The following is a 16,951-nucleotide window of genomic DNA, read 5'->3' as shown; positions in this document are numbered from 1 at the left end:
CCACTACAGCTTGTTTCCAGCCAGCAAGACTCCATGCCTTCCTTCTGACCTTCTCTGGGGTGAAGGGTGCAGGTGGGGAAGCTCTGGGACCTGCCCCTGGAGGGCCTGGGACCCTGCCAGAGCCCACCCTAGGAATTCACAATGCTGGCTGCATGCCTCAGGTGGACCTGCAGTATCTGAGGCCTTCTGGTCCTTCAGGGACTTAGGCTGTCCATGACTGTGCTCCTAGGAATGTCATGCTCTGCGTGATCATGGTGCATAAACAGAAAATACCAGGCTGGTATTTCAGCCTATTCTTGGACCTCTGCCTAATGTTTCCTTCCCCCTCTTCTTCCCCCTCACTTTTGATAATACTCACTTATATGCTAGCCTGGGAAAGTGCAGCCAAGCTCCTGTATTTTATTTTGATCCCAAAGTAACTCTCTAATAAATGCTGAGACTATTTGAACTACAGCTAGCCTAGGTAGTAAAATCTTTGAATGTACAAGTAGGGAAACTTCATTTTCATATAAGAAAGAAGAGCATTAAGTTCGTGCAGTCAAACAGATGAAGCCATGACTAGAGAAGATGCCAAAAGCTCAGGGTGGGTTTGCCAGGGACAAGGGTGAAGTTTCCACAGTTGGGAACAGTGTTAGTCAAAGGCTTCTTAAACTCCCCTTGAGCACCGCCAGCTGATGCAGGTACAAACTGACTGACAGCAATGGCCCCGCCACAGGTACTCAAAAACACCCTCAGATGCAGCTATCACATAAACATGAAAAGGGTCAGAATTCACATCCCTGTTTTTCACTCAGGGATGAGCAGCACTTTGGGAAACAATGAGAAAACAATGAAACACAAACTCTGCCCAGTGACAGCAATTGAAGCCAACAGGGATGCCAATTTCTTTATCCATATTCACCTACTGTTTCACCAAGAAGATGGACAATGTGCTTTGCCAAAATGATTCAGGACTTCACGATCAAAAATCCTATTCTTTAGTCAGTATTTCTGAGAAATGTGGACCTTCTCCCAAGACTTGTGAGTTTGTATGCTAACTTGGGGGGTGATACTAGGGCACAAAGGCAGGCTTAGGAGAAACAGTGGCATTCAGATGCCCAAATCAGTGCCAGACTTCCTGGAAAGGCAACACTGGGTTGGGCTGGATTTCAGGTTTCACCATGCCGTGTTAGATCCCACCATAACAACTTAATGGTGTGCCTGTAACCTGTGATAGTGGCTCAACAAATGAGAAGACACAACCTGTAAATGATACTGAAACACCGCAGAAACACTTTGTGGTTTCAGTATGTCAGAGACCAGTGAAACAGAGGAGAACTGGAGAGTTTGGAAGAAGTTCACATCTGGGTTCTTATTTACACTGAACCTCTAAATTCATTATTTAATTTTCAAATTAAAACAAATACCCCTTCAGTGTAGCCGAGAGCTGTCCTGATAATAAATATATCAACTCATGCCATCCTTTAAAGTCTTCCTTACCTATTTGCACACAGATACATCAGAGACTGAGGGCTAAACACAAAACTTAGGCTTAGGCTTTTTTCTTATCAACTAAAACTACATATTTTTTTATCACATTCTCAGTAGCAACAGACCGCATTACTTGAATATGTCACGAGACACAGCAAAGAAAAGCAGTCTCTGGTCTTCCCTTCAGGACAGGACTTGTACATCTGCCTTGTAGAACATTCGCCGTGTCCCTCTCCAGAGGTCATAAAGCACTTGCTTTGCAAAGACACAACGGGGAGGTGTTTTCTTATTTTTTTACTACAGTGCCCCTTTTGCAGCTGTTACACATCCTGGAGTACAGACTGACAGTAGCAGTGCTGGGCTAATTCTACTATTTCAGTAGTGTTAGTGGTATTGATCCTAGATGTACAGCAATGCACCTATAAATGAAACCTAGCCCATCAAACATCATTAATTAATGTTATAATGTCAAAACATTACTAAAGATACTTAGCTATAGTGTTTCTACTTGTAAAATAAGCCTCTTAGAGTTGCTCTTTATGTCTTGAAGCAAAGGAAATGAGTCTGCAATTAAGCCAGTGTGAAAAAAAAAAGAAAAGGGGGGGGGAAGAAACAAAACAGATTTGGGACCACCATGATGATCCCCACAAGTAAACCCTGACCTTTCAACATAGATGGCAATTTAAGGCATTATGTAAGAGTAAAAGCTGACTCTTTGCCAGGTTATTAGTATAGGCCTACGCCCGCAGCAGCTTTGCTGTAAGCACTTTCCCAAATGTCTAGATGTACACAGCTTTAATACACACAACTCAAGCTCCTGTAAATCTCTTACAAACATGGAGCAGCATGTACAGTATTCCATATCAGGGATTGAAAGGCTGCATATGGCGCTCAGTTATAACAGCTGAGCTTTAAAAAAGTGTGGCTTTGCATCTCGCTGAACCTGATACCAAATGAGGCCAGCAAAGACAACAAGAGAAAAAAAAAAAAAAGGAAATAAGGCAGAAAGCAAAACCACCTATATTAAATAGCATTTCCACAATGAAAGTTCTGTGTGCGATCCTCCAGGACTGACAACTTGCCAGAGCAGTGCTAGCTGCCGGCAGTTCTCAAGCTCCATATTTGCAGCTATTTTATAAGGTAAAATATCTTCACCCAGCAGAGGGAAAAAAACCAAGCGTTTCCCCTACCTCTCCCCATGTCACTGCGTGGCAAACCAAAGCAAAGCAAAACATAACACCTGCCCAAGGAAACGTCAAGGCAGTGGGCTAGTTGAAGTCCTCCTTTAGGGACTGACTAGTGACAGAAATTATGTTTTCCTGTTGTTTTCACAGTTGTCCAAGTGGAGAGATTAAACCAATCCTTGAGGTAGAGAGGGAGGCTGAAAGGGAACAGGAAGCCAGGCTGGAAAGCAGATTTCCCTGGAAACACCTAGAAACTTTTACTTTCTCTTTCCTCAGTTTCGAATGCCTTACCACAGCCTCACTGTGCATGCCGCAGCCCCCCCCCCCTCGCAGCCCCCTGTTGCTGCATGCCATCCCACCGCTCCAGTCTGAAGTTTGGCTTTTGCAGCATGAAGCAGCTGGGCCAAGCTACCAGGGAATGATAATGACCTCAGAAATCTGCTGTTAGCTCGACAACAATAGGGTGCTCAGTCTAGTGGAAAATTGTGTTCATCAGCTAACTCTGCTCAGTTACTAATTGACATTGCCAAATATTTTAAGAACAATTGGAATGCACAAGCAAAAAAATAAAGATCTTAATCCTCAGACTTAAATTTTTTGCTGTTTTGTTCACAATGAGCAGATGATGGCTATCACTGAAAAAGGAAGAGAAAGAAAAAAGAAAGAAAAAAAAGAAAAAGAAAAGGAGAAGAAACTAAAGCAAAAAAGAAAGAAAGAAAGAAAAAGACAGACAAAGCAAAAGAGTATCATATCACTGTCTTTCCTATGTCTGTGCAATGATGGCCACTACAAAAGCTTTTTATGTGTTCTGTCAGAGGACATAAATATGGGCTGAAACTCTATCTAATACCTAAAGCTTTTCTACCAAAAAACCCTCATTTTAACCCCCCCAAAAGATGTCTGAAAGATTCCAAAACAGCTGATCAAACAAACTAGGCCAAAGTCCACATGAAATGCTGCATACAAGAATAAGTGGTTATATCTAACAGTATTTTATTTTCTTTTTTTTTTTGGTCCCCATGCTTTCCATTGATCATGGAACTTGGCCTACTTTATTTAATGAACTGGAGGGTCAGTGCATTCAATTACCCCCTTCATACTATCAAGACTTCAATTATCCCCACACCAAAATTACAGGAAAATGCAGAAGGTACTACCCTGCTGGATACAACGAACAGTATAATTTCTTCCCACATTAAGTTTTAATTATTCTATGCATTAATTCCTAAGCAAAACTGGTACAAATACAACTTTTTTTTAAAATAAGAGGACTAGAAGTAAGACTGGACATCTGGCCCTGCTTTACTGCATTTCTGCTGTAATGCTGCAAAATTAATTACAGAAGGGTGCCTGCAGTTAGACAAGAACCAACCCAACAGCATCTCCCCATCCACAACACTGTCTGCACCAGGAAGAGTGCAGAGGCACATATTTTTACAATGGTTTCTCTTTGTTTTCTATGTGGAGACAGAAATGACATTTATTTGACTCTCATAATTTCACACAAAAGTAAACAAAAAACAAGATAAAACAGTGAAAAACAGAGGGAAATGATCTGTGTGACTAGTTTCGTTCATTTCTGTTAAAAAATATGACCTCTCAATTTGTCAAAGGTCCTAGTTTTAGCAGTTGATCTTAAGCTTAGTTCTCAGCAGTTTGGAGAGCTAAAGAACAAACACATTTTCTGGTTCACTGGAGTCATTTTCACATGTTCACTGATTCAAACATTCTTTTACTCACATAACAAACAGCTGCATACCACATTAGCCCAGCCAGTGACAGTCACACATCTCTGCAATAACTGTTTGATTGCAAACTTGACCCTTTCTTCTTCTCAGCCTGAGCTAGACAGTTTTAAACAGGCACTCCATTCCCAATCCTCCTTTGCAAAGAATTACATCAGATAACAAAGCCTTCTCTGCCACTCATTGTAAGCCTTCTTCTGGAGATCTGTTCTAAGAGGCACTGTGTAAAAAGGTTTTTATGATGAATTCAGAACTACTATCATGTTAAGAGCACCAATTTATAAAGAAGAATTCATTGGTTAAGATCTGAAAAAATAGTTTCTCAGGCCCTACTGACCCAGTTTTCAACAAAAAAGGATCAAGTGATGCAAATTAAGTTTTGAGACATTGTTATGCAGTCTGAGAAATTTGTGAAACTGTGTTTTGCGGTAATTTCTTAATAGAAGACTCAATGACTACTTAATTCTCCCCTGCGCAAAAATTCTGATTTCTTTATATTCTACTGGTTTATTTTTCACAGGTAGCAATAAAATACACACTTCATACTGATGAAAAGTTCCACAGCAACCTGGCAGTAAAATTTAATTTTAAAGTACTAAAGAATACTTAGATTTTGTTCTGGTGAAATTCAATACCCTCTTTCTTTCATCTGATTAAGAAGTTATAAAAACATGCACACTTTCCCTGATAGGATGCATGACACTGAGAGACTTCCTAGATTTACTAGTAATAGACAAAAGGAGATAATCAGATATTAATATAAAAGGTCAGTAATAAAGAACGTGCTTCTAGTGACTGTTATTCCATATATTTTGCTTTGATACTCCACGTATTTTCATATGCTTTGATATAAATGCATCAGGTGTGAAAATGAAAATTGCCATTTAAGTTCAAAATAATTTTAAATTAGTGGCCAAAGAAAGAACAACACTGCGGGGGAATCTTTTGCCTTTGAAGACAGGAAAAACTTCCCACAACAATACACTTAATGAACCAGTACACTTGGAATTAAAGTTTTCAGGGCACTCATTACTACACCAACTTTCACATGCAGTGTTTGAATCCTCTTCAATCTCTATCAAGACTCTGGGGCTCTCTTTCCCTCAAACTTTTCCAGACAGCCCTGGAAGTCTTTGGACAGAATTTAGAGTTTCAGGATCTTTTCTTTCTGATCCCTCTATGGCATTGCCAAACAAAAGTGATGCTTTCTATATTAAAGAGGAGCAGTCCACCCCCCAGTACCTCCCGCCCTCTCAATGTGCAGGATTTTTAAAAGTGAAAGTTAGAAAATAATCTTCTTCATCCTGACATATTTTCAATCCTCTTAAAACAATCTCAACAACTATATATAGTATGAAATTAGCTCTCGCCTGTTACCCTTGTTCCTACATGGAATTTTTCTAATGTGTCTCACCAGTAATAAATTGTACGCAGGGCTGTGACTCTAAGAGTAGACAGTGTGTTTCATGGGTATTTAAACAACAGCATTAAGTACTATAGGAATCTGTGGAATGTGGAGTGCAGATTTATGTGTCTTAACAATTTCTTTACTGGTTTATAATAAGCCAGCAAACTAACACTTTATTTTTGTATTAATTTGGCCTCAGAAGTAGAGTATACTGGAGCATGACAAGAGCAACAAAAATAAACTGGCATATACTTAATAACTGTAACAGTGAATTGCTTCCAATACTAAAATATTTATTGAAACTGGGGGGGGGGGGGGGGGGGGGACGGGAGGGGGGACTGAACAGAATTACCCTCAACAGCCTGCTACCAGCTCTTTAACAGTGGGCAATGTAATGCCTTAAGGTACCTCAAACTGTCTTTCATTTTCTAGACTTAATGGCTGATTGCAGAAATCAATGTTGCCATTAGTAACAGAGTATTTGTTATGGCATGATTTCCTCTGTTGTTAGGCTTGAGGAATGATTACAGTATTAGTGAGGTGCTTTCTTTATAAAGCGCTGAAGATATAACTTTCAATTTACTATCCATTACCAAATGACTTTGGAAATATACATGAGGCCAGAAATCTTACCTGTTATTATTTGAAGATTTTATTTCAGCAGTCATAGGCTAGTAACTTTAAAAATTGTACCAGGAAGCTCAATATTTTATAAACATCACCAATGAAATATCATCTGTTTTGCTATCTTATACACAGCAAGTTAACATGACATACAATGCAATTAAAATGTTTCAGTTCAATTTCTATTTTCCTTGTACTTTCAAATATATGAGAACTAAGCAGAAAGCTTCATACATGTTAAAATGTGAAAAAAAAAGATGAAAGATTACAGTAAGTTAGTAACTTATATTTTGAATCAGCCCAGTCACCAGGTACATATCTCAGCTAAGTAACTGATACAGCTGTGGGAATAAGGGCAATCAGAAAGTTTGGCCAACATGCTGTTTTTAATCCTAGCTCTTTGAACTATGGCTCAAAGAAGGCGTCTTTCCTCACCCCTTTACATGAAGGGCGTGGAAAGATCTGCAAGAGAGACACCATGAGGGAAAAAAAAAGCCCTTCCAAAACCCAATGGGAGAGGCCCTGGAAGCAACACTGCTCTTGGTGACTGCTGAGACCCCGCACGCTGGTGCCAGCAGTGTGGCAGAGGTGACTGCTGAAAGGATGGGAAACCTACCTTTGGAGAAAAGGGTGAGCCCAGAATTCACCTCAAAGGCACTGTAGGAACCCACACATGGATGTTCAAGCATATAACAGCACATCCCTATAGACCACTATGAAATGACCTAATGAGGCTGCATAAACTACTTTGCTGCTGCAATTTCAAATACAGCTATGAAGCTTTCAGTGCAGAGAGGGAAGAAGTTATCTTACCTGAAGAGGATGGTGAGGAAGGATGTGGGCTGTCCTCCTGGGCACTTCCCATCTGCGAGAGACCCCCACCTACTCCACTTTCTTCAGTAATGTTAGAGGACCCTGGTGTTGTTGACCTGCTGACAGACTGAGACTCTTGGTCACTTCCAGATCCACGTCGCTCATCAAGACCACCTTGAATTATTTCATCTTCTCCTTTCCTGTCTCTTTTGTGGACCCTGGAGTGAACAACCACCTGGTGGTAGGTTCTGAAAACCCTTCCGCAGTCTGGGCATTCAGTTGGCTTTTCTTTCACATTTCCATGACTTTGTAAGTTGAAATCGAGTCCCTGGTTCATACCATGTGACAAAAAATCTCTACTGCCTTCTAAAGGGTCTAGTTTGTTTGGCAAGTCTCTCTGATTGCCCATTTTAGTGCTGTGAACCAAATCAGCAGGCATTTTCTGCTTAGAGCCATCTGCTCCTACTAACACATACTCTCGCTTCTCCTTATCAAACATAACTCCAGCATTTGCCAAAGTGTCTTCATGGCTGCGCTGTATCTGCTGCTCTTTAGACAAAAAGCCATGTTCCATGGCCATTCCCCTTGCCATAAGCTGCCAGGCTTGATAGCTGTTTACTGGATCCATTTCTGCCGCTTTGGCGGCAGCTTGTAACCTTTCTATACAGCTGGATTTCAGAGGAGGCACCAGATTGAGACAGCCCAATAAAGAATGTTTATCCCCTTCAGCCATACTGTGGCCAATACCAGAAATTGGTGAAAGAAGCTTCCCCAACACTTCTTTCTCCTTTATGGGCATATCTCCTTTGTTATAAATTTGATTTTGTTCACTTAAAGTCACTTTGTCAGGAGGAAGAAACCCACTCTGCAAACATGAGAGGTATCGCGAATACAGGTTTGCATGAGCTTCCTGGGACATGCTGCTGATAGAAACAGGTACTTCAGGATCATTAGGAGATTTGTTCTTTACAGATAACTTATTCAGGTGAACTTTCATGTGATTTTTAAGAAACCAAGGCTCTTTGAATCGCCTCCCGCAGATCTGACAGCAGTGTTCAAAGGAATCCTTGTGCTTCCTCATGTGGCCCTTTAGAAACCAGGCTTGGCTAAACACTTGGCCACACACCTCGCAACGGAACTCATTGGTAGACTGCTCCCCACTCCCATTGGAGCCCTGGCCCTGGGCTGACTCTGCAGTTATGTGAGCCTTCTCCACGTGGCTGATCAGCTCCTCTTCCTGCGAGGCAGCAAAGTCACACAGGGTGCACTTGTAGGGCTTGTGCAGGATCCTTATGTGCCTGTCCAGCTCTTCTCGCTTCTTAAACTTGCCTTTGCAGAACGTGCATCTAAACCCAGCTGTCTGAGTGACAACTTCTTCCTGGACACTGACTGGCTTTGGAGAGGGAACAGGGTTTGAAATATCAGGTGTGCTGTGATTAGCAGGCACAGACAAGTTGCAGTTTGCGAGAGGCATTGGCTGGGCATGTTGCTGTGTTTTCACGTCGGGTCGTGGCTGCAGGAGGCTGCTCTTCATCTGTTTGTCCCGAAGAATTGCTCTCTCCTCCAGCTCATGTAAAAGTCTGTTTTCTTCTCGGACTCTTCCACGACCTTTGCCAAGGTTTCCAAGCTTATGAGTACGCAGGTGTATCTTCAGGTTGCCCTTCTGAGCTGCTCTGTGGTCACAGTATGGACACTTAAATGGTTTCTCTCCAGTGTGAGTTCGCATGTGTAGTGACAGGATGCTGTTAAAGCGAAAGCGTTTTCCACACAGAGGACACGGGTACTTTCTGTTTTTCCTGGCATCATCCTCTATATCACTCATCTGAGACATAATGCCTAGGTTTTGCCCATTCAAGAACTGCTGCAGGTCCACGCGCCCATTCAAACTGGTATCAACCTCTCTATTGAGCTGGTTGGCCAACAGAGCCATCTGACTGCTGATGGGCTGGTTTGCTATGGACATGTGGCTTTTGTCTTCTAGTGGCGCTGACGCCTTCTCTTCTGGATTCTGCCTGTTCTGGAGCTCTGGGAAGGCATGGCTGAGCTGGGAAGTGATCTGGTGCAGCTTCTGGCTCATTGAATACTGTCCATTGAGTATGGTGCTGTTGAGATGGGCGTCAGCTTCTGGCACAGCTGAAGAAACACCAAGGCACAAACTAGCTTCTTCCATCTCTGAAAATCAGAAGATAGTTTAGATTCAGACTGTGAGAGTTACAAAGATTGAATCACTGAAGTACAATTTGCATTTTATGTTTTACCTACTCATAATAATGCAAAGGAATTAGTGTAAAAACAATAAAAAGTATATTAAGTACCAACTGTGCTACACAATTTTGACCATACAAGTGCCTTCATCATTCTGCATGCTTGCCAGTAACCATTAATTACTATTTTAAAATATGCTACAATTTCAAAATCTAATTCTTATGGAAGGGGAAAAGGTTTTTACTACCTCCCTTGTCTGTCTTGTGAAACTGCATCAGTTTATATTTCTAAACATATAGAAAAAGAACTGTTGTGCATCTCTCCCATTTCCATTAGAAAAGCCAGAAAAAAAAAACCAAAATAGAAATCCATTTGTAACTTTCAGTTCCATTAACCATATTCAATATATTACACATTCTACAATGAGAAAGATAGTTTTATGATTTGACAAAAAACCGATGGTATGATATTTACTGGTGTACAATAAAACAAGATAATGTTTTGGGAAAAAATAAAGGACAAGCTTTAGAACAATAAAAGGGATTTTGCTTTAGTCAACAAAAAGTGCAGTAATATCTCATTAAGCTGATTAGTATGCTGCTTAGAAACAGTACTAGGTGCTGTAACACATGATTATAATCATAAAAATCCTTCAGTGTTTGCAAGTAAGCATTAACGAGGTATATTAAATTTTAAGGAGACTGCGACTAGCAGCTTTCTAAACCTCCGAGATTAAGATTTAACCCTTCTGCTATGAAACATTGTTATTTTGTCATTTTGAAACTGAACCCATCAAAAGGCACATAAATTATCTTCTGCCAAGTCTTTTAATTGATTTTTGAGAACCTTCAGATTTCAGTTCTTAGGAAAACTTGCCAGATTACAGAAGGAATATTTCTGTCCTTCAATGGGTAAGACATGTGATTTAAGGCACTTTGATTTATTTTAAAGGGCTCTCTTATGGAACTAGATAAAAGCAATTAAAAACTGGGGAAGGTGTTGTGGAAAGCCTCAATCAGTTTAAGAATTTTAATAACTTTCCTAGTACACAGTAATGACTACAAATTGTACCTACACTATGTATACTGCAGAAAATTGGAATTCAAAGCTGTTTGTTAAACACAAGTGCTCTCTTCCAGTCTGCATAATTGTCCAAAATAATCTTCTATCCTCACTATTTCTCTACTATGTGCAAACATATATATCTATAAAATTCTATTTAAATATAAAGTTTTACATTAATAACTCCAAAACTATATGATGCTATAAGGTTATATTTGGATATAATTAAGATCTGTGTTGTTCAGTGGAGTAATTTGACACTTTATTCACTAATAAAATTAGTGAATTAAGTAATTTTAGAAATACAGTAAGAAATTAGTAAGAAATATACATTTCTGAGTAATTAATTTGGTCAACTTTCTGTTTGTCTTTAGGCAAAAGCATTTACTGACTAAGCCTTGTAGAAAGCCTACAGGCACACTCCAGGTGGACACCATTCCTCACATAGCTTCATAGTGGCCGTTTGCTAGACAATTTTAGGCCCAAATCTGGCACATAGTTAAAATCCATGTAACTGTCCTCCTAGGAGTAGCCCAGTAGACTTCAAAGGGTCACTCTTGAAAGCATAGTTCCCCACATGCTTAAGTATTTGCAGGATCAGGGGCTAAAAAAATGCATGGGTGGTCTCCAAGAGAGACCTCTTTGGTCCTCAACAGGATGACTGAGGTTGTGATACAACACAGAACCTGTAAGAAGGGGGAAGTGCATATTCATGTGTATTCAAGATGAATGTGAGCTACAGAATTTTGCTCAGATGTAAAGCAGATCTTTTTCAAACTTCAACAGTGCTCAGATTCAGATTTCATGTGACCCATTCATTTCATGCTGTCAATATTATTATTTATAAAGATATTAATGAGATCAAGTATATAAAAGGAATAGACTTATACCTATAAGCTATAGGACCACACCTGAGTCTAGGTTTCAGTGTCTTACATCCAAATGTAGGGGAACATAATCAAGCCAAGGTGTTCACACACGGTGCTCACTGTAGGCCATCGAGTAAAGAAATACAATTATTGGTTTCCATGCAAGTTTTCTGTGCAGCAGACCACACCCATTCAGAACATAGGCACATACAAAAATACTGGTTTTAATTTTTGAAAGTTTGCTTAACTTTTGAAACAAACCAAATTTTCAAAATGACTAGCTAGAAATCTGCAGTGTTCATGCCTACCATTGCCTGAAGTTGACTGAGATTTTGAATATCTATGCTCATTAAAAAAAAACAAACAACAAAACAAAATGAAACCAAAGAAAGCCACAAAAAAAAAAAGAAAAAGAAAAAAAGCCACAGCAGAAAACCCTCAAACCCCAAATCTACTTTCTGTCTGGATGCCATATACCACAGGTGTTATTTCCTCTCACCCACCTTAAACAAGGCATGTTGGCAAACAAGAACATAAAGGTTCAAGAAATGCATATACAGACACATACATATATTCAAGAGAGTTTAGAAAAGTCTTTGTGAATTGCCATTATTCTATAACAGCTTGAAAAATGCAGTTTAAATTTCATTTACTCAGCTGATCTCAATGGGAACTAGTGCCTTTACATGCTCAGGAAGGTTTGGGTAGTTAATTTTAACATTTTATGCTCTATCGAAGTTTGGAAATGCTGACAGATCCCAGTGGAGTTTATTAATTCTGATGTTTAACCCTAAACTTCAGTTCAAACATACAGTTATTTGGACTGGAGGGGGGGGAAGGGAGTTATGGTTGAGATTTTAAGTTATTCTGTGCCTCTTTTTCAAACATAACTTTAATAAAGTAATAACAGCATCTGTAGTTGGAACATGATAATTTTTCTAAAAATTTTTTATTTTCTGTCTCCCACAAACATACAGGCATATATAATGTAGAATACAGATAGGATGAGTCAAAAAATCAAGAGGAAGACCAAATCCATATTTTTTCATTTAAAAATTAATAATTTTGGATCAAGTCTGGGGAGCCTAACCCACACATGCTGCTCTCTTGGCATGAGAAATTTTATACATTTGTCATGAAATATGCAGAAAGGTCAGCATAGCTTCTGTGTGGTGAGGAATAACCACCTCTGAATGTCACATACTCTGATCAACTGTTCAGTTTCTAGGATCCATCTACCCCAGTCTCAAGAGGCTACAGTTCTTTACTTAGTCTGTATTCTCACTCTCAACCTGCTCCAGCTTCTCGCCGCACCTATCCTGCCTCTGGCTTTGAATTGTCTCTTCTTTTCTCACTCCAACCTGGTTTCATTGCGAAGTATAACCATGGCATTCAAAGGACTGCCATGTAGAATTTCTCCTCTTGCAAATACCAGTTACTGCATTTAGGAACACAAGGACCCTGCTGCTGTTCAGCTCTCATGTAAATCAGACTCTCTGTATTCTTCAGCCCATTCATAGCAAAACCTACCAAAATCTCATATTGTATCCACATGCAAGATATAAATAAAACCCTTCCTCATCCATCATTCCACTATGAATTAGATAACCTAATTTTATTTGCCTAATTTCACTAAAAAAAATTTGCAGTTTCATTCTCTCTCTCTTTATCCATCATCTCTGTCTAGATCGATCACCAGACACGGTTAGACCAGGTGGGGCAAGGGGCTTTCATTCTTCAGTGAGCTTCTTGCTTCATGCCTTGCACTATAAGGTGCGCACCTTGGTGTCATGGTGATCATTGCCCAGCTTCTTCCCATCAGCTAGGACCCTTGCTAGGGAATGTCAGTTTAGAGGTACTGCTGTGATGCTTCACAGGAAGGAAAATGTCCAGCTTTCAATTTTCAAATATATTGCCTAGTACATGATTTTCATTATTCTGATCTTTCTTATAGGGAAAACATGGAACATTTTCGCATCACTCGCACTGGGAACAGAAGCACAGTGTTCTCCGTGTTAACATATGCTTACAAAATCAACTGCAAATCAAAGTTGAGATTGTTAAGAAAGTCAAAATACATTTGTTGAAACTGATGTAGTAAATTTTTGGCCTTTAATTATTTCAAATGTTTTGTGAAGACAGCATCATCTGAGACATGTGCAGAGCATGTTGGCAGCAGGAGATGCTTGCAGGCTGCTCTTCCCAACCTGCACAAGCCCCAGCTCTGGTCCAAGCTAGCTGTGGTAGCCCAAGAGTCCTGTCCGCACCCTGCTACATGTTTACACTGTTCAGGGCAGGGCAGAAGCTGTCACTTGGAAAGAAGCAAACTAACCACCAGATCAGAGGACTGTCATTTGCTGCTCTGGGTGTGCATCTCCTGTTTCTGTGAGGAGGGCACTCAGCTTATGAAATTCACCACTGGATGCATGTATTATAAAAATATTCTCTCATCTCCTACATGAAGGTACAGGGAAACATTTGAGTCCCTTTGATGCTACTAATAGTTATTTTGATTTCACTCACACTTTTGCCCTCAAGACTATTTCCTGTGATACCAATAACGAAAGTTCTGTCTTTAGCCATTTCAATTGAACACACAGATTTTATTTCATGATTTGAAATGGATTACTGGAATTTAAAACCAATTATGACACCAGAAATGCCTGTCATCACAACAACATAAATGTAATATGAGAAGCTCAGCTTTCTTTGGCTGGAAACAGAGTGGGGGTGGGGGGAGAAAGATAGCAAATAGAATAAAAAAGTTTAAACATAAGTATGTGCCTATACACATACATAAACATGTGCAGACACACACATACATGTACACATACGCGCATACACATGCCTCTATCTTTGTAAACAGATGGACCAAGCTCAGCCCTTGTTTACACCTGTTCATTCCTCCTGGACACACACACTAAAGCACTTCCGCCTTCACACTCATTTTAAAAACACTGTTGTGCTGTTATTATGGCTTAGATTAGGTTAGTTAAAAGATTTACAGTTCAGTAAGCAAAGTAATGCTTTACAAGCTCACGTGTTCAAACGACAAGCTTGCTCTGGCCCTGATCCTCTCAGCAGTTGGAGTTACGCGTACTGTTACATATGCTTTCAGAATACAGACCTGGTATTTATCTTTCCAGCTAGAAGAAATCACATATATCTACATTATCTTGTGGTCCAGTGACAAATTCTAAATACCACAAAACGGACCGCTTCAGCTTTTAGCAACTCATAAACAGGTATCACTGAGAAACTTCAGAATACATAGTGAATTTTTATTAAATATTGCTCTTATTGTTGTTGCTGAAACAGTTTAACTAAGGCCGTTAGAAGCATAATACACTCCTGTTAAGAAATACAGAACACCAAACTACTGAACCCTTTCAGGGTCATTAAACAGCTGTAAACATTATTACAAAAATAAACCAGAGATTTCATGCTTACATTTTAGCCCAGAGCTTGGTGTGCTGAGCTAGTATATTTTTTTCATCTCTTACAATCAACGCTGGTGACATTTGGGCATCCAAACAAATTACATCACAAATATTACTGAGGTGGGTAGGATACTGAGCAGTTTATTTGCCAGATGATTAATATATAAACAGCAGGGCAGAAGAGATGACCTATTCTTCTTTGACTGATTTGTAGGCAATACTAAGAGACATAGATGTAAATAGTTAAATTTTAACAAAAACATGTGTGCACGAAAAAGAAGGGGAGAGATCAGCTGTGTTTAATGCCACCAAGACAGCATTATCCAATCTGATAAAATAAAATAAACATTAGCAGATTCATTTTACTTATGTAAAATAGAGTAACTGCATCAAGTCCATTGGAGTTTTTCTTTTTCTCTCTCTTTCTCTTTACCTTTTTTTTATTTCTGTTGGTTAAGTAGGTGTCCTGCTCCCTGGGGTACAGTGTAACTGCATTAGGGAGATATGATTTCTGGAGTGTAACAGAATGTCTTAAAAAAAAAAAAAAAGACAAATGTTGGCCTACAGGTGATGTGTCCTATTGATTTGCTTTTATTTAAATATTAATGCCAACTTAGTAAATTGTCATTATTGTTAGTCACTTCACCACATTCAAGTTTTATAGTCATTGCAAAGCACATCTAACTTCTAATACTTGAAAACTGGTGCAAAGCACCACTGGAACACAGTGTGCACAAAGTGCTTGGTGATCCCATGCTGACCAGTTCCATGGTCCCAGCCAAGCACCCTGGCTCCAGGCTGGAGTCCCACATGAACACCCATCTCCCAGCACCCCACTGACACGAGACCATGCAGTGGGGACGGGGAAGGCATTCGACAGAACTATAGCTGCTTTGTGGGGCTGATATTTAAACAAGCTGCTTATTGATTCCAAAACAAAGTACTCCTTGATTAACAACAGAGCCAACTCATTCCACAACAGTTTTTATGTCTTCAAGAAGGGTTAGCAGAGGGATTCTGAAGTTTCAAAAGTCATTAGCAGACAGAACATTGTTTGCTGAGGGTGTACTGCTGTCACTGTGGACTGAGAAGACAGTTCCTTTCCAAAATACCTGCTAGTCTGTGTGATACTTTCTAGCTAGCACAGTGTTCTGGGCTTGTAACTTATGGGAGAAGATAAATCACCAGAACAGACTTTGGTTGGTAGCACCCATGGCACGGAGGACTGTGAACTGTTTGTGATCACAGTCTGGGAAGATGAGCAGAGAGGAGAGGAGGGGTCATTTATAAATCTCACTCACAGATTAGAATAAAAAGATTAGAAGAATGCAGACAAGCTGCTTTATTGCTACTTTGCATGAAACTTCTATTTCACTTGCATGTACTTAAGAAGTCAGATCCAAAGAAGAGAAAGATAAATAATTGGTACTGAAAGTTCAGTAGATTAAAATAAAAAAAAAAAAAAAAGAAAAAAAAATCCTGCTTTTTTTCCAGGCACTGGTTGCATCTGGAATCATTATTTTTTAGCTTATAAGCATTGATTCTCATTTTATTTTCTTTTTCTAGTGTTCTCCTGGTGACAAAGTAAAGATATGAGTGATACCAAAATTCAGACGGAGCCTGATTTGTGGAATGCTTCATTAAACTAAAGCTTCTGTTACTTTAGAAACAGCATTTTTAAAAGTAAATTTGTTATTTTCATGTAAATTTGAATGTATACAGCTGATTAACCTCTCTCCAATTTTATCAATCTCTTGTAGATCCTATCTGATCATTCACTTTAATTAATTTAACTGGCATCCAAGTCAGGTTGAAGAAACCTTAAAATTAAGCTTTGAAAGATCCACTTTAGTACCACACAGTACAAATAAAATAACAAAATGCTTCAAAGACTCTGCAAAGCATATATATGATTTCATTTTTTGTAATTTTTACAGCTTGAAATGAGTTCTGAATCTCCTATTCTCATCTAAAAACACTGTACCGCCCTGGAAGTTTCTGATACTCTAACTCATTGTATAATATTAAAATGTACCTAATGCCAACCCTATTAATCCTGCATTCCTGACACAGGCAAATTCCAGATAAAAGGTGGTGCATTACATATAGGTGAGGACTAGGGGCTCAGGCC

At 39.5% G+C, this 16,951-nt stretch overlaps 1 protein-coding gene across 4 annotated transcripts in view; it reads right to left on the bottom strand.

Annotated features, from left to right (window-relative positions):
- ZNF536 (zinc finger protein 536) overlaps positions 1–16,951 on the bottom strand; it is a 349,390-nt gene that overhangs the window by 174,089 nt on the left and 158,350 nt on the right. For all 4 annotated transcript variants that reach the window (XM_062604933.1, XM_062604932.1, XM_062604935.1 and 1 more), the window contains one exon: positions 7,245–9,416. In XM_062604933.1, the coding sequence (XP_062460917.1) occupies positions 7,245–9,414 (2,170 nt within the window). In that variant the 5' untranslated portion in view covers positions 9,415–9,416. The remainder of the gene's footprint in view (positions 1–7,244; positions 9,417–16,951) is intronic.

This window comes from Pezoporus occidentalis, unplaced genomic scaffold (assembly GCF_034315485.1).
Source record: "Pezoporus occidentalis ecotype Australia unplaced genomic scaffold, CSIRO_AGI_Poc_V1 ctg89, whole genome shotgun sequence".
NCBI lineage: Eukaryota > Metazoa > Chordata > Aves > Psittaciformes > Psittacidae > Pezoporus > Pezoporus occidentalis.
This window is presented reverse-complemented; position numbering and strand designations above follow the sequence as displayed.